This window comes from Pipistrellus hanaki (genome assembly GCF_964339955.1).
Source record: "Pipistrellus hanaki genome assembly, chromosome: 15".
Lineage (NCBI taxonomy): Eukaryota > Metazoa > Chordata > Mammalia > Chiroptera > Vespertilionidae > Pipistrellus > Pipistrellus hanaki.
In genome coordinates, this window is record NC_140517.1 from 26,464,877 (window position 1) to 26,491,833 (window position 26,957).

Here is a 26,957-nt window from a genome sequence, read left to right on the forward strand (position 1 = left end):
ATTCACCTAAGAATGTACTTGATGAGGCAAGGTAAATCTCAGCCTGAGTACACCTCTTTAAGACAGGATGTATGTGGAAAGTAGTTGTGTTGCATTTTGGAGTTAGAGGGTTCCCTCAAGGACAAGTCCTTCTGCAATTATTTGAGTTGCTAGTTGATCCTAGCTACTTTTTTAATGGGCCACTAGAAAAGAATAATTGACAAACTACCAATTTTCCTACTAACCTACACAAGCACAAGGTTTTGGGGCCTCATTAATGTTAAGGCTCCAAGGAGGTGGAGTCCTTCCTCATTACTCTACCAAGGGTCTTTTCTGAACAAATTCAGCTTGCCACTTCAAGGAAAGCAACTAACATTCAGAATTCAGTGAATCTGTATTTTCCAGATAAGGACATGGTGTTACAAAATCACACTTATGTAAAAGTCCATTTAAAGGGCAGGACAGACCAATGGATTTTAAAGTAATAGTGTCCAAAAGTTCACTGCTACAGTTTTAGATGTCACATTGCAAAAGGCCTTTATGAAAAATAAAACACTTGTTGAGTTTCAGTATTGTATTAAAAAAGAATATCTATAATTATCTAAAGGTTATTAAAATATATACTCTTAAAAAAATAAAATACATAGTTTTTCCTTTCCCAGCAGCACTTCTTTCTGAGACTGGGTTTTCTTCATATGCATCAACCAGAACAATCTATTACAACAGATTGAAAGCTGAAGCAGATATGGAATCCAGTTGTTTTCCATTAAGTCAGTCATTAAAGGGATTTGTAAAAATGCCAAACTATGTTCCTCTTCTTAAGATTTTGCTGCTTTTGTTCTTTTGGAAACTATTGTTTCATAAAAATGTTTTGTATGTTGATAATTAATGTGTTAGTTTTTATAATTTCAAATGAATAAAGAAATATTCAAACATTTTCTGTTCTAATTTCAAACGTGATAACTATTGATAGCTATACAAGCACAGGTTTTGGACCCTATTAATTTTAAGATGATAAAGGGGGTCTTCAGACCAGTGAGTCTGTGGATTGTGACAGTGGGTGCTGTGAGATCAACTTAAATCCATTTTCTTCTCTTTTCTGCATTTGTTGTTTATATTTGAGGAGGTTTACATATTTTGGAAAACTTGAATAAAAGTGGCAACTTTAATCAAACATGAACTGTAAGGAGGAAGGACCTGCTCTCTGAGGCTAGTTTGATCTTTTCCTAATTTTAAACTCAAACCCTTTTTGGGAGGGGGCTGTCTTAAAGAAGAAACGATATGGCCTGAATTTCCCTAATTGGAAACCATTGGAAGAAGTATTTCTTGCTTCTTAATTTCCTAGTTTATCTATTACCAGTCATTTAGTCTTATTGCTCTTTGTTCCCTATTTCATCTTTTGCATATTTCCCCTCCCAACCCACACTGATTTTGGGGTAAAAATAAGTAAACTGAGTCTTTCTCCCATATCTCAGTTTAATAAAAATTAGTTTCTTTGCTTCATACTCGCTTTTAATTGATTATTTTATTACTATACTTATATTAAAGATTTGACTAAATGAATGCTTCTTAGTTTCTTGGAGGTTTCCCTGTTCCTGGAGATTTAGCTTTTTAAATAGGCACCACTTAACTACTTCCTCACATGGGACTGGAAATTTCCATTATGATTTTTATGGCATTCTGGGTGTGGGTGGGGTGCGGTGCGTGATGTAATGCCAAGAACACAAACCATATACCTACACAAGCACAAGGTTTTGGGGCCTCATTAATGTTAAGGCTCCAAGGAGGTGGAGTCCTTCCTCATTACTCTACCAAGGGTCTTTTCTGCAGACTTGTACTCTAAGACTTGTATGTATTTAGGCTCATCTTCCTCTTGTACTTGTTCATGGACAGTTCTAACCTCAGAGTAATACATTCAGATTATATTTTTGTCATTTGTAAAGTGAAGTTAGGTTAGCACTAAATGATTTCCAAGGCCCCTCCAAGATATGAAAAGGGTATACCAAGCTTTTTACCCATGACTTGTGGACTGCGTCTCTTTAGTCACTCTGCATGTATCTGATAGCTGGTAAGTAAGTCTAGTAGAGCAGGCCACTGCCCTGGGAGGTTATACACCAGGCTATATTGTTCTGTCTCCTGTGGAAATCATCCAATCCAAATCAGACTCAGCATTATTCGAGGATTGGTATAATAAAGTGTTCTATGAAGACCACCCTAAAAAACTGATGGGAAATGGACCCAAATGCTGTGACATCCCTAATGAGATGATCCATGTGATGTCATTTTTACAATGACAGAATATCCCCGTGTCCATACAGCGAGACTTTGGTTATTTTTTCTTGCTGCCATTTTCACATAATGAGAGCTGATAGTTGATACTAATAGTGTTTTCTTTTTTAACCTTTACTGCTGAAGCTAAGTTTATTGCTCAATCACAAGAGCCTTTCTTTTATTCCTGTTTTAATGGCCTTGTGACTTTATTGCATGGGTGTTCAAATTTATAGTTTCTTTAAAAATTAGCAATAAATTTGCAGTTCTGTATCTCAGCTGATGAACAGCTGCTGTGTCTTGCTGATGGCTGACAAGCAGCTTATTGTATTCTCACTGTTAATGGAACGTGTAATTCACAAGAAGGTCACAGAAGTTCTCACTAAATAGCTTCGTGACTTAAATTATGGTACATTCCTATTGAAATCAAAACATAAATTGAAAGAACTTTGAAGACCTAATCCATGTTTTTAAATAGAAATGCTAACCTTCGTAGTTCTGCATTACTGTGTAACTCTACAGTGGGCTCTTCCACTAGATTCATCAGATGTGTGTTCATTGAGGGCCAGCATATGCCAGTCCTGTGCTAGCCAGGAAGCAAAATGAAAATTCCTGCCCTCATGGAGCTGATCTTCTAGTAGAGAAGACAGATTTAAACAAAATGAACATTCAGCACATGTAGTAAGTTGGACAGTAAATGTTTTTCGATGAAGCAGGAGAGGGGAACAGGGATGTGGGTGCTGATGGTGGGTGTAATTGAATGGGCGTAATTCAGTTATGGAATTGGCAGTAGGGGTAGGTGGGTGTCCGTGTAAGGGCCTTGAGCTGGGTGTACCTGCTGCACTCAGGAGGCCTCTTTGGATGGGGTGAGTGAGGAGCAGCAAGAGAACCCGAGGGACAGTGAGAGGTGCTGGCTGGTGTGCAGCTGGCTTCAGGGTTCCGGGAAAGCCAGCTGAGTAAGCAGAATGCCTTCAGAGGACTCTAAACAGTGAGGGACAGTCTGACATGGGTTTGATGTGATCCTGAAAGCTTTTTAACCAGGCTTTGGGAATAATTACGGGGTAAAGGTGGAGCAGGAAGGCCCTTGTGAAGGCCAGTGCACGACTCCAGATGAGCCCGCAATACTTAAGAGAATTTGCCCACAGATGGGACATGAGAGAGAGAAAAACCAAGACTGAAGGTTTTTGGTCTAAGCAACTGGTGTTAACATAAATTGAGATGGAAAGTCTGGGAGGAGCAGTTGGTTGTAGGGTATCGGGTTCAGTTTGGTAGTTAAGAGTTGGGACTAGATACTTAGAGGAGCTGTCCAGCAGGCTATCTGTAGTTCATGTCTGAGGTCCGAGTTGAAGGGTGAATCTGAGCCATCAGCACATAGCTGGTATTTCAGAATGATTGAGAGAGCTCCAGCACCTGGCCCTGGACCTTCCACATCAGGGAGATCATGCAAACCTTCAAAGAACCTCCACAAGACAAGGCCAGGAGACTGGAGCCAGGCCAGGGAGGCGAGAGAGGGAGGCTGGCTGTGGAGGAGGTGGGAGTGAGCTCTGGGCAGGTGCTTGTGGTGGGCAAGGCAGGCTGGATAGGGGCAGTTTGGTCAGTACAGCAACTCTTGGGAATTATGCTCTGAAGGGGAGGTGGGAAGTAACAGTACAGTGTGTATTGGGAATGACCTGGGAGGCAGATGGCCAGGGACTCGGAGAGAACTGCTGATGGTAAAAAGGGGAGGGCATATCAGTATCTTTGGGTAGGAGCAAGGCCAGGTGGTGCCCATAAGTAGCCACAGGTGGGGTGGCTAAGTTCAAAGGAACTGATGGGGAAGACATAGCAATGTCGCTAGCTCACTGAGGATGGAGGAGCTGGGGTTTAGAAGGGAGAGGAGAAGGTATGACACTGGTCCAGGAGGACGGGGCCCAAATGGGGCCCGCAGCCTTGGACACACCAGCACTAGTGGTCATGGCTAGGTGTGATGGATGCATAAAGTTGTAGGTTATGTACTTGTTACTTTGTTTTAGAAAAACAATTTCACAGGTGATAAATGAATATGGGCTTATAGAAAATTCAACAGTCCTGAAGGATCAAGAATGAAAGTCAGCTCATATTGTCTATATTCCTTCCCTAACAGTATGTGTCATTTCAGACCATCTGGTGTGCATCTACACACACACGGACATGTGACTACACATACATGCATTTTTAGAAAACAGAATAGGGATCATATACTGTTTGGCAATTTTCCTTTTATGTTCCTTTCTGTTAGTATTATATTCTGGAGACCTTTCCATTATGGTTCCTGCAATCAAACCACTGTCACTCACATTAGTGTCTGCAGTGTTTTATAACAGGGTGTACCTTCATTTACCTCTCCCTTAAGATTGAGCACTTAGGTTGTTGATTTGGTTGGTGGGCTCTTTTTTCATGTGCACCATAGAATAGGCTCTCTTCAGCCACTTGAAAGGTTAGAATTCAGGATTTTATGTTGATTTCGGATTATTTTCTTAAGCCACTTGTAGAACTTTTAGAAACCAGGAAAAAGCTTGAATTGGGCCCTTGAAAACTTTCCACTAGCCTTTTCTGAGAGACATTTATTTAACCTGGAAGCCTTGGATCATGAATGGGCTTCAGGGTGGCTCATGTGACAGAGTCCAAAATATGTTAGTTTAAAGCAGGGTCCTAACTAGTCATTGCCATTAAAGACATTATTGAACATTAATCTCAGTCCAGTTGTTTTATTATATTAAGACTGGACTGTCTCCAGGACTTCTGAGAAATGGCAAATTTAATTTGCCAAAATGGCAACGGCATGCATCGCTCTGTTCCAGTTTTCTTGGGCTTGTTGCCCTACTTTTCTATTCAAGCCTTCTCTGTTAGCAGAATTTTAAATGACTCTTTATCCTGGCCAGAGAATCATTTTGAGTAAACAACTTGGATAATGTATGGTGTCCTCATTTGGAAGAGGTTAAGACTCAGGATTTTATGGTGAGTTTGGGGTATTTTCTTGAGCCATTTTTAGAGCTTTCAGAACTCAAGAAAAGGCTTGAAAAAGGCCCCTGAAAACTTTTCACTAGACCTTTATGAGAGATAGGTATCTAACCTGGAAGCTATGGATCCAGGCCCATCATAAATGGGCTTTGGGTGTAGTACTTTAATATACATTGTTTTAAGCAGGTGGTTGTTTATTTTCCTTTCTTATGAGGAAGTCTGAGACAGGCAGGCCAGGAGGCATGGCAGCTCCATAGATGTGAGGACCCAGGCTATTTCCTCCTTGTCCTTTGCTCCAACGTTCTAGCTCCTGTCCATCCTCATCCCTAGAGTCTAGCAGCAGCAGGAGGGCCATGGTCACTGCCAGCTTTCTTTTGACACATGCACCGTGTCTGAGCTCATGTTCCATAGGTTCAAATTTGGTCAGGTAGCCAGCCACAGTGTGCTGTAGGAGAGGTGGGCGCTTTCCTTTGGTGCCCACATGGCCCTATAAATTAGGGCTCTTACACTGGTATTGGTAAAGCCCGTGAAACTTCGTAGAGTTTTGTCTATGCAAATTTCCAGGGAAAAGTTTCATGGTTTGTTTTTAATTAATTTCTAAAGCAGATTGAGACTCTAAAATGTTTTAAATTTATCAAGTCAAAGATCAGTTGAGTGGTATCTAACCGAGGACTAACACCTTCATTACAGAGTTCAGTGTGTCCCTTTAATAATCTTTGCTTTGGTTTTTAATTTGGGAAAAAAGAAGACTGAGATTATGGCATGAGTAGCTTTGATCTTCAAACTGACCCCCCAGTTAACCACCAGTGACTTAGAGGTCATCTTCAGAGGACACACATTTAGCACAACACCTTATTTCCTTATCCTGACAGGTTCTCTGGAGCAGTTGCTGAGGATGAAGGTGGAAGAAACTCCCAGTGTTCAGCACAGGCACCAGGTTCAGAGAATATTACTGGATATAACTGAGGTTGGAATTGAGAATGTCCCCCACAGTTTATGCCTAAATATTTAGTTGTGTTATGCCTAAATATTTAGTTGTTCAGACATCTTTAAAAAGTGTGTAGTTGTTTTTTTTTTTTTAATTTTGAAAAGGCGATAAATGCATTTTATAAAAAATGCAAATAGTATAAAATAGTGAAAAGCAAAATATAATTTTCTTTTCACCCTTTATGTTCTGGGGAAATTCTGTGCATATGTTTCTAGCATATTTTTTTTTGAAGTATGTTGTGTGCATTCTGCCCCACTTATATTCATGTAATACTGCATCTTGGGAGTTGTTCTTAGATATATTTGCCTCCTTTTACATTTATTTGAAATTCCATTGTTTGGCTGTTCCATACATTTTTTTCTTGTTGATGCTGTACATTTAGGTTGCATCCATTTTGCTGCTAAAAGCAATGCCTTGGTTGTGTTTTTTTTGTTTTTGTTTTTTCGTATGTAGATCTTTGTATAGATATATGAATCTATGTGCTGGAAGGATTCCTCAATAGGGAATGGCACGGTCAGGGCTGTGTCTAGTGCATTTTGATAGCTATCTTGCTTGTTCTCCAGGGTTATACTCGCACTACCAGAAGTGCAGGAGAGCTATTTTTCCTATTTCCTGATACTCTTCCAGTGTAGTGTGTATCAATCACACTGAGTGTTGCTTTTGTTTTTTTTCCTTAATCTCCTGTTATACATATACTGGATCTTCTTTGTCACTATGATACTTTTTCTTGAACTTTTTATTTCTTTTTTATTTAAAAAAAATTTCCTCTTGTTTTTCTGAAGGCATAATTTATTGTTTATTTGCTCTTGGATTCCTTCTAATTTTCATTTCCAAAACTTTTTTTGCTTTTGTTTCTAACCTTTTCTGAGTTCTACCACTTCATTTTTGAGCTTTTCTCATGATGGTTTATAGTTAATAGTACCATATCATTTCCTTCATGTATTTTAACTTGTTTTGAAATATTAGGTAAGTATTTTTCATCTTTTTTGGTAACATGTCTTTCTAGCCTGTTTTCACTGACTGTAGTGATGTTATTCTCCTTTTTTTTTTTTCCAGAGAGGCAGGGAGAGGGGGAGAGAGATAGAAACATCAATGGTGAGAGAAGAAACATTGATCGGCTGCCTCCTCCATGCTCCCCACTGGGGATGAGCCCACAACCCAGGTGTGTGCCCTGATCAGGAATCAAACAGTGACCTCCTGGTTCATAGGTCAATGCTCAATCACTGAGCCCACACTATATTGCTTCTTATTCTCTTTTAAAATTCAGTATCTTTTCTTCAATTGGACCTCAATTTTTTTTGTTTATTTTGATGTGTAATTAATTTTCCTAACTATTTAGAAGGGAGGCTTGATTTAGAATAGTTTTTCTAATTTCAGTATTGTAAGCTCTTATTTTACATGTTTTTTAGGAAGTTTAAAAAAAAAAAAGTAGCAATTCATTTTCTGAACTCTCCTGGCTCTGTTTTTCTCTCCCACCTTTAATTAGACTTTGATTTGTCTCTGTCATTATTTTTCCTGTACTGTATATCTTTTATTCTGTTTTCAGTCTTTTCGTTTCAGTGTGTTTGGCGTACAGGGAGCTTTGGGTGATTATTTTTAAGAGTTCATGGGCCCCAGAATGTTCTAGGTCTTCTGGACTTCATTGCAGACCTCTTGCATTTGTCTCCTGTGGGATTGTGCTCATTTCCTGGTTTCAGTTGCTGTTCTCAAGTTGACACATTACTTCTCTCTGCTCCCTGTTTCTATTATGATGATCTTGTCGCTGTCAGTGGTGTGTCCCTACTTGCTTGAATTTTGGGGTTTGTTTGGAAGACCTTATCACTCAGTTCTGTTATGGACATTGACCTGGTTTTGCTATCCTAGCTGCTCCATGTGTTTTTATGGGGGGATTTGAGGAGACTAACAATCTTTTAGTAAAGGACTCAAAGTTCCTTTGGGAACTTTTGTTTCTTATCCAGATTGGTTATAAGTCTCTTTTTTGTTAAGGACTCTTGATATTTTCTCACCTCATTCAGTCTTGTATGAAGTGATCATACATTTGATTAGATGTTTATAAAGGAAGATTTAAGAGAGGAGATTGGTTCCTCTAACAAGTTGTCTTCCCTATGAAATTCAGGAGCTACCAAGCTGTAGAATATACGTCTGGACAAAAGAGAAGAGGAATCATGTTGTTTATAAGATTTAAGAACACATGTGAAACTTGCAAATTAATTTAATGTTTGTTGGAACGTGTCTTTAAAAGTTGTTGGTCAGGAGATTTCAATTTGAAAGTATAATAGATGATCTGAAAATTGTAAGTTATCTCTCTGCGGCCCCATAGGAATTGTGTAGGGATGGTAAGTACTTACTGATGAAAGGAGCTGTGCTGTAGAGTTGAATGCATGGTTTCTGTCCTCAGGGAGCATGTAGTTGAGGTGGGAAAATAAATAATTTCTTTTATAAGTATTTACTTATAAATAAATAATATAAAGTATAATAAGATAAAAATATTACAGTGACATTGATTCCCGAGTTCTTCAGGATATCCTCTTTTTCAAGTACTAAATTTGGATATCTGATTGAGAGGTCATATTTAAAATGATATGGCCTCATTTTTGTTTTGGAAAAGAAGGTCTCTCGAGGCCTAATCAAAGTGTTTCAGGATCAGGAAGAAAGTAACTATTCCAGACACAATGCTAGGCTCAGGGATGACAGTTCACACCAGAGGTGGCCCTGCTCCAGAAGATGCCCTGTAGATAGGATGGCAGTGCTCTTGGGCATAGCAGGGAGCTGTGTTGCAGTTCATGTCTGTGTTGGAAGCCAAGGGGAAGCAAAATAGAGGAGCTCAGAGAGAGGGTGGATTTGAGTAGGAGAAACGGAGTATGGGGTTAGCCTTGGCTGAAAAGTCCATTAGGTAAACTTTGGGAGGTGTGAGTTTTATTACTGGTGGAGACAACAGTGCGATGGCTTTCTGGGGTGTGGTGTGAGCTGATACCCCACGGGGAGCAGGTGGAAGATAGGATGTATTCTGTGGGCAGTAGGGAACCATTGGAGACTTTTGGCTTGGGGATGACGTGTTTAAGCCATTTTAGGAAGGTGACTTTGGAGGCGGTGTGAGGAATGGGTTGATAAAGTGAGAGGCTCTCAGGTAGGGCTAGACAGAAGCAATGAGAATTTTTTTGAGCTATTTCTCAATTCTCCAAAAGTGCTAACCTTTTGGTGGTTTGGGGCAAGAAGAACTCTATATTAAAAACAAAATTTGAAACCACCTGATGTTCTCTTTTTATTTTAATTTTAATTATCCTCACCTGAGGATATATTATTGGTTTTAGAGAGAGAGAGAAAGGAAGGGGGGTGGGAGAGAAAAAGAAAGAAACATCACTGTGAGAGTGAAACATTGACATGTCCCAGGGATAGAATCCACAACCTAGGTATGTGACCTAACTGGGAATCTTAACCCACAGCCTTTTGGTGCACAGGATGACGCTCCAACCAACTGACCCACCTGGCCAGAGCCTGCTGTGCTCTTGAATATGTATGGTTAACAGTTTTCATTTCACAGGTCACAATCATTAATCTCCCTCTCTGCTCTTGTGTTTGTTTTGTAGGTGACAGAATCCTAGTCCTGTGTGAGTTTGATTCTTGCTTGTTGACTGGCCCCTCTTCTCTCCTTCTGGATGATGTCAGAACAGGATCTGGCGGATGTGGTGCAGATTGCAGTAGAAGACCTGAGTCACCATCACCCAGGTATAGAGCTTTGTGAGAGCAGATGGACTTTGTTCTCTCTATTTATTATTATTATTGTTATTATTATTATTATTATTTTAAAAGATACATTTTATTGATTTTTTACAGAGAGGAAGGGAGAGGGATAGAAAATTAGAAACATCGATGAGAGAGTAACATCTATCAGCTGCCTCCTGCACACCCCCTACTGGGGATGTGCCCGCAACCCAGGTACATGCCCTTGACCAGAATCGAACCCTGGACCCTTGAGTCCTCAGGCTGACACTCTATCCATTGAGCCAAACCGGTTTCGGCATTCTCTCTATTTTTTAAAAATCCAAAAGTGCGCTAAGCTTGTGTGGCTCATTAGTTGAACGTCTACCCATAAACCAAGAGGTCACCTTTTATAGGTGTTCTCTCATTTATTGTGGGTGGCATTTATATTTTTTGCACTGTTTCTATTTCATATAAATCCATGCAATAAAGATCCCTGCAATTATATCTTGGAAAATCATTTTTTTTTTCATGGTAAATTCTCAGCAGAATTGCTTTGTATGTTTACAGTTTTGATAAGGCACTGACAGATTTCCCAGAAATGTTTTATATACTATGTTACTATTCCATCAGCTAAGTGAGAACAATTATTTTCCTACACTTGGGCTAAGGCTGGTAATTTTTCTTATTGATGTTAAAAGCATACATCTACTTTGAAACCTTAGTTAAATATTTGTTTAACTAAGAAGGAAGGCCTCATAAAAGAAACCCTAAATTTCAAGAACTTCATTTATGAAAAAACTTTGTCTACAATTTTATTTTGTAAAAGGATTTCTCAGTAAGTTTTCTCTTTATTTTCTTGCCTTAAAGTTTTCAGTGTTTTATATATAGTCACAAGTGCACATAATTAAGTCACTGAATGTCTGTTGCATGTTTTTTTCCTTTTAGAATAGTGGAATTAAAATACCGAATTATTTTTCCTGTATAAAAGAGAATTTTCAGAAAGCATGATGTCTATCCTATGATCTATTTAATATGTCAATTGGGAAGTATTTCATTTGGAAATTAGTTATGATACAGAAGGAGAGAGTAATATAAATAATTTTGGAATTAAATGAGCGGTCATGAAATGAAGTGCTTCATTTCAGGAATACTATTCTTTAGTCAGTTTCCCCCTTATTTTGCTTCTGATTTTTTCTTCACAGATAGGATTCTATTTTATTTGTCACCATTGAAAGTCTAAATTTTAAACAGATTCTTGGACTTGGGGCGCCTATCCATTAGCTTGTTCAACGTTAGCCCCTGTCTTATTTCTAGTAGTTTTATTGGAGCTGTGACTTTCACCACAAAGCTCCATGAGTTTTCCCAGTTCAAACTTGGGCTTCTTCAGCATTTTTACTTTTCTAACAAAGACTTCGTGGAGTGGATAAATAGGTTGGCAAACCTTTCTTCTAACTTTTCCAATGCTCTGGAATAAACTTATTAAGATCACTTTTATGGAATCATTTGTATCTCTTAGGTCATGATTTTCGTCATCTTTTTCTGGATTTGGTGGGCCAGTTGATGCTGAACACAGGTCTTCTGAATCTGATTGTTGTCATTTTTAGTAAAACCAACATAGAATAGATGAAGCAAATAACCATTGGTAGTTATTTTTAAAAAAAATACAGAGAGAAAGGGAGAGAGATAGAGTTAGAAACATTGATCAGCTGCCTCTTGCACACTCCCTTCTGGGGATGTGCCAGCAACCAAAGTACATGCCCTTGACTGGAATCGAACCCAGGACCCTTCAGTTCGCTGACCAAGACTCTGTCCACTGAGCCAAACTGGTCAGGGCCCAACGGTAGTTTTGACATCAACATGAGTCATGCTCTTTAATTTTGTCATGGGTAAGATCCATGCCGTGGAAATCAGGTGGTTTTGCCCTGTACATTTAGTAATTAGCTTGAATTTTCTAACTGCAATGTCATCATTCTGCAGATCAGTTTGGCTCACTTCAAAAGCATGACCCTTGAGACCATCAGATGTGATTTTGGTTCCTTGACGAGTGTTTTTGTGATATTTCTTATATTGAACAAACCTGGTGCTTTCACATCACACTGATCTTTCTTAGATAAGAGATCAACCCATTTTCTTGGCTCCCTGTTAGCCACGTAGTGACCTGTGTACATGGCTTCCCTGTGTTTACCCCTAACGCCTTTTGTTTAATTATTGCCAACTACCATGGTGCTGCTCAGAGAGCCAAAAGCTGCTTCTGATTTTTTTAGTAAGAAGCAATATCCCTATTAATTGGCAAAATCAAGAGCCTCATCAGATCATTGAACAAAGTTGGGGATATGAGTGCAGCTCTTCAACTACAATTTTCTCTGTAAAAACTAACCAATTTGTTTAGAGCTAGAACTTGTAGCTCTGACCTCTTTAGCACCACACCTTAGATACCTTTGAACTTAAAAAGAAGTAGCACTAGCACTGTATATAGCAATTTAAAAAATATCCATGTTTATATTTTGGGAGGTGAACAACAATTTCTTTAGAAAGCACACACTGCAATGTTATAAAAGAGAAATTTCCGTTCACATACAATTTAAGCATTTTTAGAACTATTAAAATTCTGATAGCTGACTTCCTACATAAATTCCCTCTTTGTAGATTATAGTCCAAGGAAGGCATAGAGAAGTCATTTCTAATCTTGTTTTGTTCCTTCTCTGTTCCTTAAATAACTGGGAATTATAGTTTATTGACTGTTTAATGAGAACCTGTATGCAAGGCTCTCTGAGGCCTTTATGGGCAGAAAGCCTGCAATTTCTGACTCAAAAGAACTTGCACACACCCAGCAAATACCATGGTGCATTACGCATGTTTGTATTCAGAATGGGTTTAAGATTGAGATTATTTTTCCATCATCTCTAAACTATGACCTTTATGAAATTTAGAAGTATAGTTAAGTAGAATAAACAAAAATTTCCCATAATCCTAATAGAAGAACTGCTTTTAAAATGTTGGCATGTAAGTCCCAATTTCCATTTAAAAATAAATGTTTCGGTTTTGGTTTGCATGTGCTCACCATACAGCTGCACTTACTTCACTTGTCTGCATGTAACTTTCTTTGGACCTATCTTTGCAGGTGGTTGTGCTGGCTCTAAAATGAGTATTAAGCCCTGGGTGGTTTTACTTAGTATCTTTACCCTTTCCTTAGAGCATTGGCCTTCGGACTGAAGGGTCTTGGGTTCGATTCTGCTCAAGGATATGTACGTTGATTACAGGCTCCATCCCTGGTCCTGGTTTGAGGTCATGTGGAGGCAACCAATCGACGTGTCTCTCACATTGATGTTTCTTTCTGTCTCTCTGCCTCCCTTCCACTCTTTCTAAAAGTCAATGGAAAAAATATCCTCAGTGAGGATTAACAAATAAAAAGGAGTATTGAGTTCTTTAATATAAATCTAAAAGTAATGCACACAAAATTATAACAAGGATGCAAGAAAGGACAAAGAAAAAAAGAAACTGTGGTCCTCCAGCCAATGGGAAATTATTGGTGAATCCTGGTGTTGGTGCCTGTGCCGTCTGCCACAGGCACATCTCCTTTTACGCATCTGCTTCATTACTCTTTGCTTCTAGCCTGAGGTGCTTCACGCTGCCAAGGGGCATGGAATCTTCTTTCTGTGGTTACAGGAACAAGCTATGTGGCTCTGGACAAGTCACTTAACCTTTCTGGACTTGTTTTCTATTCAGCAAATTAAAAGGATTGAAATGATTGCCAAGGTTTCTTTCTGTCCTCCTAGTCCTGGTATAATTGCCAGTTTTCTTTAGAGGTGACAAAAATTTTGGGAACCTGTGTTTTGGTAACCACAAACATTTGTAGATGAGGATTTCCCCCCTTTTTACTTAATTAAATGAACACTCATTTTTATCTATTTTTGTGGAGGTGGTCAAAGCATTTCCTGCCCTACAGGATCCACTGTGCAATGATCTTGGGTAGGCAAGATGCTTTTTTTTTTTTTTTTTTTTAATCTTTATTGTTTATATTATTACAATTGTTCCTCATTTTTTCCCCCCTCCATTGCTCCCCTCCACCAGGATCCCACCCCACCCTCTGCCCTTTCTCCCACCTCCATGGTCCTCATCCATAGGTGCACAGTTTATGTTCAGTCTCTTCTCGCACCCCCCTCTCCCCTTTTCCCTGAGAATCGTCAGTTCACTCCCCTTCCATGCCTCTGATTCTATTATATTCACCAGTTAATATTGTTCATCATATTTTTTAATCTCCTTGGTTTTTAGATTCACTTGTTGATAGTTACATATTTGTTGTTCATAATTTTTATCTTTATTTTCTTCCTCTTCCTAAAGAACCCCCTTCAGCAATTCATATAATTCTGGTTTGGCGGTGACGAACTCCTTTAGCTTTTTTTTATTTGTGAAACTCTTTATCTGGTCTTCGATTCTGAGTGATGGCTTTGCTGGGTAGAGTATTTTTGGCTGTAGGTTCTTGCTATTCATCACCTTGAATATTTCTTGCCATTCCTGTCTGGCCTGCATGGTTTCTGTTGAGAAATCAGCTGACAATCGTAGGGGTGTTCTTTATGGGTAACTACCTGCTTTTCTCTTGCTGCTTTTAATATTCTCTGTCTTTTGCTCTTGGAATTTTAATCATGATGTGTCTTGGTGTGGTCCTCTTTGGATTCCTTTTGTTTGGGGTTCTGTGTGCTTCTTGGACTTGTAAGTCTAATTCTTTCCCCAGGTGGGGGAAGTTTTCTGTCACTATTTCTTCTAATATGTTTTCGGTATCTTTCTCTCTCTCTTCTTCTGGGACCCCCATAATTCTGATGTTGGTTTGCTTGAAGTTGTCCCAGAGGTTTCTTATATTATCTTCAGCTTTCTGGATTCTCTTGTCTTCTTGCTTCTGCAGAGGAGTATCTTCTGGCTCTTTATGTTCCAAATCTTTGACTTGATTCTTGCGATCTTCCATTCTGTTTTTAGGACTCCGTATAATATTTTTTATTTTAGACAATGTATTCTTTATTTCTAGCTGATCCCTTTTTATTTCTAGTTGATCCCTTTTCATATCCTAATAGGTCTCGTTTATTTTATCGGACTTTTCTAAGAAATTCTTTTTTTTTTTTAAATATATATTTTATTGATTTTTTACAGAGAGGAAGGGAGAGAGAGAGAGAGAGCTAGAAACGTCAATGAGAGAGTAACATCGACCAGCTGCCTCTTGCACACCCCCTACCGGGGATGTGCCCACAACCAAGGTACATGCCCTTGACCGGAATCGAACCCGGGACCTTTCAGTCCGCAGACCGACGCTCTACCACTGAGCCAAACCAGTTTCGGCATCTAGGAAATTCTTGAAAAACCTTATAATCGTGGTTTTGAACTCTATATCAAGTCGCTTTTTGTCCTCCATTTCTTTCATTTGTGATCTGTTTCCTTGTCTCGACATTTTCAGAGCTTCCCTGGATTGGTAAGGTGGCTTTGTGTGCTAAGGTGTCCTATATGGTTCAGTGGGTCAGCCTCCCAGTTATCTGAGGTGGGCACTCTTGGTGCACCCCTTTGTGGACTGTGTGTATGGCCTTATTATAGATAAGTCTTGATTGTTGTTTGTATCACTGGGAGGAACTGACCCCAGGCCAATTGGCTGTGAGGATCAGCTGTGTCTATGCCGGGAGAAAGCCTTATTTGACTAGACTTGGAAAATTGCAAAAGCCTCTGTGCTCAGCTTGGATGGGGCGGAGTTTCAGGGTGGAACCTACAGCCTTGGCTTCTCATCAACCCCACCCTATGAGGTTCCTGAGTCTCAGTGTTCCTCAGTGACCTTCAGTACTCATTGCAAGCACCTCTGAGAGAAAGGTGCCCTCCAGTTTCGCCCACTACCAGACAGCCTAGTCTCTCCCCCAATGAGCCTGGAACTGGGGTTCAGTGCAGTTGGAAGTGAGGTTCAGTGCAGTCCGGAGCTTTTGTCTCCTTCCGCTAGGGCAGTTCAGCAGCACAGTCAACATTCCATCCTCTGTGCTCTGACCTTCGCTGCTCCCCTGAGTTTCCGCCTTACAGCCCAGATTTCCTCTGTATGAGCCTGGGTCCCCAGGTTCAGGCCTAGAACTGGGGTTCAGTGCAGTCGGAACTGGGGTTCAGCACAGTCTGGAGCTTTTATCTCCTTCCCGCTAGAGAACTCCAGCCAGGCACCCAGCTGCTCCCTCCTCTCCGACTCCATCCTCTCCCCGTGCACACACTGTGTCTCCATACATTAGGCTTTTACAGCTCCTCTGATTTTCCTTCTGGTTTTCTCTTTCCTTTTAGTTGTAGAATTTCCAGTCAGTCAACTTTCCTATAGTTCTGGATAATGTCCATTTTGTATTTTAGTTGTATTTTTTGAAATTGTTGTGTGAGGCTGCGGTTAGGCGTTTACCTGTGCCGCCATCTTGGTTGGGCTCCCCTCCCCGCGCCCCCCCCCCCCCCCCCCCCCAAAATGCCTTTTGTTATTGTCAGTCCTCGGCTGGTTCCTGCAGAGGAGCTTTGTGTAATCATCTCTGGGAGATCATTTTACTACGCCTGCCTAGGAACCATGAAAGGTTTGTGTTTGAGTCATGGGACTATGCAGTATCTTTATACTTAAGAGTTTTGAGATGAATTATCGAGTATGTGTAAGTTTAAAGGCATTGACAACTCTTTTTTTAAAAATTGAGATCTTATTTGGAATCTTAAGATAGCCTGTTGAAGTGGCGGTGCTTTGATTGAGGTGGGGCCTGGGCCATAGTGACCTGTGCACTTGGCCTCCCTTGAGCTTTTCCTGACCCTCCCTGAGCAGAATAGAGATCTAATGCTGGCCAGATGCGCTGTGTCCAGCTTTTTGTGAGGTGCTAGGGCCTTCTTCTTTTTATACAGTAGTTACTGTGCCATAGCACGAGCAGGTACTACCCTGTTTCCCCGAAAATAAGACAGTGTCTTTTATTAATTTTTTTCTCCCAAAGTTGTGCTAGGTCTTATTTTCAGGGGATGTCTTTTTTTTTTTTTTTTTTCTAAATATATTTTATTGATTTTTTACAGAGAGGAAGAGAGAGGGATAGAGAGTTAGAAACATTGATGAGAGAGAATCATCGATCAGCTGCCTCTTGCACACCCCCTACTGGGGATATGCCCACAACCAGGTACATGCCCTTGCCCGGAATCGAACCCGGGACCTTTCAGTCCGCAGGCCGACGCTCTATCCACTGAGCCAAACCGGTCCCGGCGGATGTCTTATCTTTTCATGCGCTAGGTCTTATTTTCGGGGAAACACGGTAGTTCTAATACTCGTGTGGGTCTGGTGGAAGAGGGATAGATTTCCTTGAGTGGAGGTGGTTGAGCACAAAGAAGATTGGAGGGGGAAGACCTGATACTGTTAGACACCATTGTCTAGGTGAGGCAGGCATCCTCTGTCCACAGTGAATCCTGCTTAATTGTAGCATAGGATGCATTTGAAAGGAGGTCTGATGATAGCCAAAGTGGTCAGTCTCCGTAGTTTATTCTCCATTGGTAGATACTCCCACAAGTGCTACAATAAGTGCACTTTTGTGTATACATGTATATATACACAATATTATAATATACATGATCTGTTTGTATATATATTTAATGTATATTCTCATATACTGGTACACATTTCTGTAGAATAGATTCACAAACTGATATTACTGTTAAAAAGTGAGTTATAGCCAAAACCGGTTTGGCTCAGTGGTAGAGCATTGGTCTGCGGACTGAAAGGTCCGGGGATCGATTCCAGTCAAGGGCAAGTTGTTGGTTGCGGGCACATCCCCGGTGGGGGGTGTGCAGGAGGCGGCTGGTCGATGTTTCTCTCTCATCGATATTTCTGGCTCTCTATCTCTCTCCCTTCCTTTCTGTAAAAAATCAATAAAATATATATTTTTTAAAAAGTAAGTTATAAAGCCGTTAACTAGGAGGCTGTCCACATTCCATTGTTAAATGAAGACGAACGATGCAGACAGATCTACTGATATAAGATGGCCTTGGCCCTCTGGTGTATATGTAATGTGTTTGTCTCCATGTGTGAACTTGTAGAAAGAGGTGAGGAGAAATATATCAGGCAATTACCATTGGTAATTAAGGCAAGGAGAGGAGAAGGAAAAAATGCTGTAGCAAAATGGAAAAGTACTCATGGTATCATGTTCAATAAAAAATGATTATGATATTCTATCTATAATTGCTAATATGTAAATGTTTAGTGATTGACTAGATCTAGAGCAAACAATCAGGAACAGAGAAACATGGTTTGCAGAAATAATGTGATTGTGGATGGTTGTGGTCTTTGATTCTTTGGCTATCTTTAATATTGTTTTTGTATCTAATTTCCAATGAAAGGAAGGTGGTTGGGACCTGACCGTATTGTGGCAGGCCTTGAATGTGAGCTGAGTTGCTTTTTTGTGGGGAAGCCATGCATATCAGCTGAACATTGTGGTGGGGAGGCATTGATTTTAGCGGCACTGTGAAGTAGCCTTCCAAGTTTGGGATGATTAACACCTAAGGAGATGAAATAGCCCAGATAGATTTTAAATTTGAAATGAGGTAGCCAACAGACATGACTTTAAAATTGGGAAAATATCTCTATTATTGATTTGGTTTTATTATGCTGAAATTCAAATAGGGTAGCTGAACAGAACACTGAATGAGGATCCTATAGTTTTGGAGTTAGAGAAATTACTTATCCAGTATCTCAGTTTTTCTTGAGATTAAGGAGAGATATGAAAAGGTAAAATATGAAACAGGTTGTACCGTTTCTCATTTTAACTTTAAGGTGTCAGAATGGTTCACTGTTTTAATATTAAAACAGTCTGTAAAACTTTATATTAAATTTAGGTATTTTGTTTCTGCTTTGGTTTTCAGTTGTATTGGAGAATCATGTAGTGACAGACGAAGATGAACCAGCTTTGAAACGCCAACGATTAGAAATCAATTGCCAGGACCCCTCTATAAAGGTAAAAATACAAATATATTTTATTATTTAGTTTCCTATTGCTGCCATAACAAATTGTAAAAACTGCAGAACCTAAAACAACAGGAATTGATCCTCTCACAGCTTTGGAGACCAGAAATATGAACGCGATGTGTGGGCAGGGCTGTGCTTCCTCCAGAGACTAAGGCAGGATTTTTCCTGCCTCTTCTGGCTTCTGGTGGCTCCAGATAATCCTTGGCTTGTGGCAGCATTACTCCAATCTCTGCCTCCATCCTCACACTGCCTCTTCCCTATATGTCAGTGTGTTTCACTTTCTCTTCTAAGGGAATTATTATTGAATTTAGGGATCACCCTAATCCAGGGAGATCTCAACTCGAGATCTTGACTTAATTACATTTACAGAGACCCTTTTCCAAATAAGACCACATTTATAAATTCTTGGGGTTAGGATATAGATGTATTGTTTTTGGGAGTCATCATTCAATCCCCTTAAAGGTTATGAAGAATCAACATTGTTTAGAATGAGATGCTGCCACATGAGGCATCTTCCTCTACAACCACAGACCTGTTATGGACAGAAGGAAAGAGAACAATTTGTGTGGCTAATATTTCCCACTAGTGCTGAAGTACTTCTGTACCTACCATGTAAGTCTCCTAAATTTCAAAGTTTATTAGAGGTGGATTGGGAAACCACTGAGTCAGTCAGTCAGTGATTTTGGATCTTTGGATTTACTTTTTTGGTTTAGTGTTTACAGAGTCGTTTAGATAAATATCAGTACATGTGAGAAGTTTCAGCAATGCAAATGAAAACTATAGTGGCTTTTCATGTAAATCCCTCTATTTAGAGACATTCATATCCCCCAAAACATAACACTTTTGTTAAAAAGGGGAAGTAGTGTAAGCTTAAACACGAAGGTGATTTAAAAGTATATTCATCCTAGCGGGCATGGCTGAACCTATGAACCAGGAGGTCATGATTTGATTCCCATGCAGGGCACATACCTCGGTTTCAGGCTCGATCCTCAGTGGGGGGCATGCAGGATGCAGTCGATTGATGATTCTCAATCATTGATGTTTCTATCTCTTTCTCTCTCTTCCTTTCTCTCTGAAATCAATAAAAGTATTATTTAAATAACATATACTCACACTTAAATTTGTTTCTGACTAATGGTTAGAAGGTAGCTGATTAGTAACATCAAATTACATTTTAAAATTAAATGCAGTTATAATTTTACCACTGGAGATACTCATAAACATAAACAGTACAGAAATGTATAAAGTAAAAAATGAAAGTGGGCTGGCCTCAGCCCTAGTTCCACTGTCAATAAGTTAAACCTTGGGCTCTGGTTTGAAAACTGCCACATTTGTGTGCTGTTTGGAAAAGTTTGCTCACCAAATTGCCAAGAACTCTTCTCTCTAATGAATAGATTTGAATGCAAATGGCTAATATCACATATATAAAAAGACATTAAAATATTATTCTGTGCTCTTTGTATCATGAATTCGTTTAATAATTGTTTTATTATCAAACAGTGAATTGTGCCCAAACCCCAGGTAGAATCATTTGTAATTTAGAGTTAAAATAATAAGGTTTTACTGTATCTTAAGAATTCTGGAGCCCAGTGTTTGATGCCTGGAGTGGAGTTTTAAGTGATTTTATCTCAAGAATTCAGCGACCAATGGGTGGTTCTAATGGTGATTTACATTAGGGTGAACCATGGAAGTTACCTCTCTATAGAATAGATCATGGGTGATGGAATGTGTGCACTGTGTGTGCCTCTGGCCCCTGTCACACACTTGCTCCAACGACCTGTTCTCCTGAAGGCAGGCAGTCATTGGGAGACGTGGAGGTTAGCCCTTGCTTTATATGTTAGCACTCATGATGAGTCTCATGGGGGGGAGGAGGGGTGATTGCTTGAGACAAAGTGAGTTGTTTGGACAGTGTGCAAGTTTTGTTTACTGCATTGCTGTCCCTTACTGTCACATTTACCAGGCAGTTAGACAAATGCATTTAACTTTTTTACAAGATAACCTCAGTCTGTTGAAAAATGTACTGAATAAGAATATCCATATTTTTCTTCTCCCAGACCTCGATGCCAGCTACATGATGTGATATTGCTCTAATTTTGCATTTTTGTTTCACACTAGAAGGGCAGCAGGCCCTAGGAAGGCTGTAGGCCAGCAGCAGTTAGATGGCATGTCTGTCAGTCAAATGGAGGCTGGCCTTTTACGTGAGCAGAAAAGCAGAGAGAAAGAGGAAAGGCAGAGTCTGCATTATTTTCAGCTGTTGGTTCTTAAGCCAGCCTTTCTACTAAATTGAACTATTGGATACTTTATGAACTTGCTTCTAACCAGCACTCTGAATCTTTCTATTAGCTGGTGAGATAAGTTTTGGGTGTTTGCTGCACAGTGGAAGTCTTACCTGAAAACATGCTTCTGTTTGTATTCTTGTCAACACACGGCAGGACTGGAAGTGTGGGAAAGTGGAGAATTTTCCTGTCTGTTGTGTGTATTTGATATGTTTCTTGCGTCTGGAGTCATGTATGCCACTGCTTACTGTGATCAATTGGAATTAGTAATTGAGACTTGGCTCAGAAGTGATAATCAAGTGTGAAGCTGCTCTTCATGTCAACCACTAGGTGGCAGGCATACTATTTATAACTTTTTTTTTTTTTTTTAAACCAAATTTCGACAACAGGGCAATAGGGATTATGTGAATGTGCAGGACCAGTAATTTCCATGCTTTTTTGATGTTACAGGTAAATGTATTTTTATAGTTAGAAAGTTTTTATGTGCAAATTTATTGATTAATAGAAGAACATCCTAAATACCACATATATTTCTATCGTATGGACTTAACCGTTACTAAGAATCACAACTACACAAAGAATTACTTAGCCATGATTTAGTAGTTACATTTAAATATAAGAGGTTGAACTTGTTTACTCAAATGTTTCTGGCATGTAACTAAAGAGCTAACGTCCAGGATTGTCCTATTGGAGTAGATGTGATTCAGATTAGGAAATAGCCATTTGGGATTCCTTAAAGTTCAAGATATCCCTTCTGAAGTTTTTCTTTTTTTCACTTCCAGTCATTCCTGTATTCCATTAACCAGACAATATGCTTGCGATTGGATAGCATTGAAGCCAAGCTGCAAGCTCTCGAGGCTACTTGTAAATCATTAGAAGAAAAGCTGGATCTGGTCACGAACAAACAGCACAGTCCCATCCAAGTCCCCATGGTGGCGGGCTCCCCTCTCGGCGCAACACAGACATGCAACAAAGTGCGATGGTAAGAACAGACCTGTGGACTGTGGTCACTGCCTCACACAGGCTCCTCCATACAGTTATCCAAATTGTAGTACACAGGAGGGCATCTGCCTCCAGCTTCAGGGCCCTATTTCACTTAGACTCAAACTAAACACGTGATACCCTGCTGCACTGGCTTCGAGTCATCTTTACAGTTTCTTTCTGACATGAACCAGACTGGTGCATCTTTTCTGTGGAATTAACCCATGAGATCTTGGAAGATGTGCATTGGTTTCTTTGTTGTTGTTGTTCCATCTGGTGAGTCCTTAGATATTTTTTCTTCGTAGTAGTATTTTTAAATTTTATTTGAGTATATCAAACTTTCCATTCATGTCTGTAGTTTTTTCTAAAATCCTCACTTGAGGATACTTTTTCCATTTTTTAGAGAGCGGGGAGGGAGAGAGAGAGAGAAAGTGAGAAAGATTAATGCGGGAGAGACACATTGACTGGTTGCCTCCCACATGTGCCCTGATGGGTGCAGGGGCAGGGGCAGGGTTGGGGTACAGGGATTGAACCAAAACCCAGGTACGTGTGCTTGACTGGGAATCGGACCTGTAACCTCTCAGTGCATATGCCGACACTCCAGCCACTGAGCAATACCGGCCAGGTCATGTCTGTAGTTTTTATTGTGCCAATTAAAAAAAACATTAGAGCCTTGTCTTAGTTGAATGTGTGGTAGTGCATGTGCTGTTTAAATTGAAACTTTATGAAGAATTTGATTAGATTGGAAATATGTTTATATATTTGTAGTCCATTGCACCTGTCTCTTACCTGAGCTCCCAAGACGAGTTAAAGCTCAGCCCTGGGCAGCAGTTCCATTAGTCCTGTTGGTATTTTTGTGCTTTCCCACTGCTGGCTACAAAGAAACCATATTCGTGATGGCGGCAAAATTTCTCTCTGTACTTGACGACAGCTTGAAGCGTTTTTTCCTGAGGGCTCTTCTGTTGTGTTCTCATGACTGCTGCTTCCTGCCCTGTGTGTCTGTGAGGAGGAAGGACAGGGGGACCTGGGGAGATGGGGTGATGTCATGGTAGATGTAGAGGAGCAGGAATCACAGCAAGACGGAAAGACAGTAGCTGGCCTTACTGCCAGAGTAGGCTGGGTCCCAGAGTGTGCCTGGGTGCTCTGGGGACAAGAGCAGCATTAGGGACTTTGTGGACTTTTCAGGGGAATGTGGGATTGAAGAGGGGTTCCTGATTAGTTTTGGGAAGCTCACAAATGTGCCTCAGTTTCAAGGTGGCCACTTGTTCTGCTTTGTCTGGAGCAGCTGTGGATGACACCTGCTGAGTTGGCATAACTGGTGCATCCTTTGACTCTCAGAAGTGTCCTGGGTGTTTGAGACACTGCATGGCCTCTACACCTGATCTCCAGCTGCGGGTCAGGGACTCTGGGGATCTCCTTCCCTAGAGGAGAATGTGGGGCAGTCTGTGGTGTTGCTGTGAGACAGGGCCTTTTGCCCTGGTTTATGTTTGGTCCTAATAAATCACCCATGTGTTTACTCCCAGCAAACACTGGTTGAGCATGTCCTCTGTGCAGGAAGTGAATCTCAACTCTATCATACCCAGTGCTTTTTTTAAGAAAATAATTTTTTAATACCCTCTTATTTTAAAATGCAGGGTTTAGAAAATATAATTTATAATTAAAATATGAATATAGTGCCTTAAGTGTAATGGAAGGAGAAACAGAAGGGTAGTAGTATATAATAAAATCACATATATTTCAATATGTAAATGGTGGGAGTTACTTCATAAGAAGGCAGTGAATAGGCCAGATGCGCAATCCACCCCTCTTGAATCCTGGTGACTCATGCTAGCTGGTGATGGGGTAGTGTAAAATGATGAGAAATTTTGATGAAGATTCAAATAAAGTCAAGTGTAATTTTTCTCTAGACTTAAACAATAGTTAAATTTCTGGAATATTCAAGTTTTACAACTATCCAATAATATCCTATCCAATATAAGAGTAATATACAAATTGACCATCACTCCAACACACAAGATGGCTGCCCCTATGTGGACACAGGATGGCTGCCACAAGATGGCTTTTATTAGTACGTATAGGTATTTCCTATGCTGTACTTTATATCCATATGACTATATTGTAACTACCAATTGGTATTTCTTTAAAAGCATAGTTTTAAAGAGGGTATGTGTGAGTGATTTTTAAAGAAGATACTACATTTGGCATTTTTCTCCAGGTAAGTTCTGAAAATCAGAAAAAAAGGCAATAATTGAAAGCTGTTAATAAGGAATTTTGGGGAGAATTAGGATAAAAACTTAATCCCAATATATCAATTGAAAAAATATATATTTAAGTTAGAAAGTTACTAATTTGTAAACACATATAAGTAAATGAGAATTGTATGTTTTAAAATGGGTAGTGGAACATATAAAAGTCTCCCGAAGCAAGTGAAAACGGTTTAACATTCTGAGTAATAAGGTACTTCTACAAATTATTTATGTTGGGCCTCAAATATTTAAAATAAAGTTTTAAACTATATAAGTCCTAGATTATTTTATATCCAAATTGTATGCTTTTAAAAATTACTTAAGATTCCTTAGGCCCATTTACATTTGTTGTGAATGAATGCAGACACCATAAAGGTCTTTTCAGTAATGAGGCCTCTGGATTATAAGCTTTTCACTGAAATACCACTCTCGCTTCTCTTTGGAGGCTGCACAGGGCTCAAAGCCCAGCCCCACCTACAGGGCCTGGTGCGGCCTCTGGGTTGCGGGGCCCACCTTTGAATCTCAATCTCAATCTCAATCTCAATCTCAATCTCAATCTCTCTCTCAATCTCAATCTCTCTCTCTCCATGTTGAAATCCACTCTCCTGTTGATTATTTTTGATTAAAACTGGCCCAGACTAGATCATGGTATCAGCTCTGAGAGTTATTCTCTTTAATCCCTGGAGTATAGGGGCAGTGGACTGCTGCCAACCTCACCTGGTATTTTGGGTCCAGATTTTCAGATTCTACACCTGAATGAGATTCTTTAAATAAATTCAAGAAAGAAAGAAAGAAAACCTTTTTTTCGATGCTAAAACTTAATTATTGTAGTAAAAAATGTGAGGTTACATTCTAATTGAGGAATAGAAAAATAGACTTGAATTCTTCTAGGTAGGTGCTTTTTTATTTCCTCACAAGTGTGCCCATATTTGGTTTTTGCTTATTGTAATGCCCGAGGTAGTGAGGTTTTTTTCGCATTGGTATTGGGGAAGTCTGTATAGTAGAGTAGGCTCTTCCTTTAAATGCCCAGCTATGAGCAATCCAGGAAGGACTTTCATTTTATTATGTGGACTGAAGGGGTCAAGTGTATGGACAGGGACATTTATACTATAGATAAGTGTGAAAACCCCTCTTTTGCACTTTCTTGAGATTAGACATAAAGCCATTTGAAGAAAGTGCATTAGTAGGACATAGCTGGCTTGGTGTTGGCTTGATGTGGGTGCTGTCCTAGTTGAAGACCGAGCTGGAAGGCCAGCATGACTGCACACATGCAATGCATGGATCATGGGATAGAATACCAGCTTGTCCAGGGGGATCTTGTAGAAACAGACTGTTTGATACATCAGATAGCAACTCAAAACCCAGATGTTTGGGTTTTATTTTCATTAACATATTGACTAACTAGAAAAATACTTATGTTTCTTGTTTTTCAAGGCAATAGATTTCTATTTTGTTACTTTTTAAAAATATGTTTTTATTGATTTTAGAGAGGAAGGGAAAAGGAGAGGGGGGCAGGGTGGGGAGAGAGAGAGAAAGAGAGAGAGAGAGAGAGAGAGAGAGAGAGAGAGAGAGAGAGAGAGAGAGAGAGAGAAACAGAAACCGCTCTCTTGGATCGGTTGCCTCCTGCATTTTCCCTACTGGAGACCAAGCCACAAACTGAGCATTGTGCACTGCTGGGAATCGAACTAGCAACTTCTTGGTGCATGGAAACCAATTGAGCCACATCAGCCAGGGGTTCCATTTTGTTATTTTTTGTATGCACAAGTAGGCTTTTTCCTTGATTTTATTTGTTTTGGAGAGAAGAAGGGAGGGTGGAAAGAGAGACATGAATTCTTGATTGATTTGTTGCCTCCCATACATGCCCCAACCAAGAATTCAACCTGCAACTTGAGTATGTGCCCTGATCAGGAATTGAATCTGCTACCTTGCCACCTTGTGCTATACACGACTATGTGCTAAACAAATGAGCCACACAGGTCAGGGCACACAAGTGGTTTATTTTGATTGAGCTGAGATTGACATAACAAATTTTTATTTTTAAAAGCTTACACATGTTTTTATAGCTTAGTGTGTTTCTACAATTATAAAATAATTAAATTAGAAGCTTCTTTAAAATCCTCTGAAAGTAAAAAGGTGATTAAAAAAAAAGCATATTTTGATTGATTTCAGAGAGGAAGGGAGAGGTAGAGATGGATAGAAATATCAATGATGAGAGAATAATGATTGGCTGCCTCCTGCATGCCTCATACTGGGGGGTCAAGCTCCCAACCTGGGCATGTGCCATGACCAGGAATCTAACCATGATCTTCTGGTTCATAGATTGATGTTCAACCACTGAGCCACGCATGCCGGGCAAAAGTGATTTAAAGTTTTTCTTACAGAGAGATGTATCATAAGACATATAGAGGGGGGACATTTTTTCTTTTCATCTGAATTGAATATTGATCCACAGAAAACTGAAATTATTTGATCAAGAAATTATTTAAATTATGCTGGTTGCTGATTTTCTCTTTACTTCCCAGAGGGTCTTTTGTTTTCAATTTGCTGGATATTTGTGGAAGGAC

The 26,957-nt window shown here is 39.8% G+C and overlaps 1 protein-coding gene across 13 annotated transcripts in view; it reads left to right on the forward strand.

Moving 5' to 3' along the window:
• Positions 1–26,957, forward strand: part of BANP (BTG3 associated nuclear protein) — a 124,488-nt gene that overhangs the window by 22,569 nt on the left and 74,962 nt on the right. For 6 of the 13 annotated variants that reach the window (XM_084905052.1, XM_084905055.1, XM_084905047.1 and 3 more), the window contains 3 exons: positions 9,802–9,940; positions 18,788–18,879; positions 21,949–22,148. In XM_084905052.1, coding sequence (XP_084761178.1) covers positions 9,871–9,940; positions 18,788–18,879; positions 21,949–22,148 — 362 coding nt within the window. In that variant the 5' untranslated portion in view covers positions 9,802–9,870. Of the gene's footprint in view, positions 1–6,098; positions 6,194–9,801; positions 9,941–18,787; positions 18,880–21,948; positions 22,149–26,957 lie in introns of all 13 variants that reach the window. The other 7 variants (XM_084905049.1, XM_084905044.1, XM_084905054.1 and 4 more) reach the window with 2 other exon arrangements.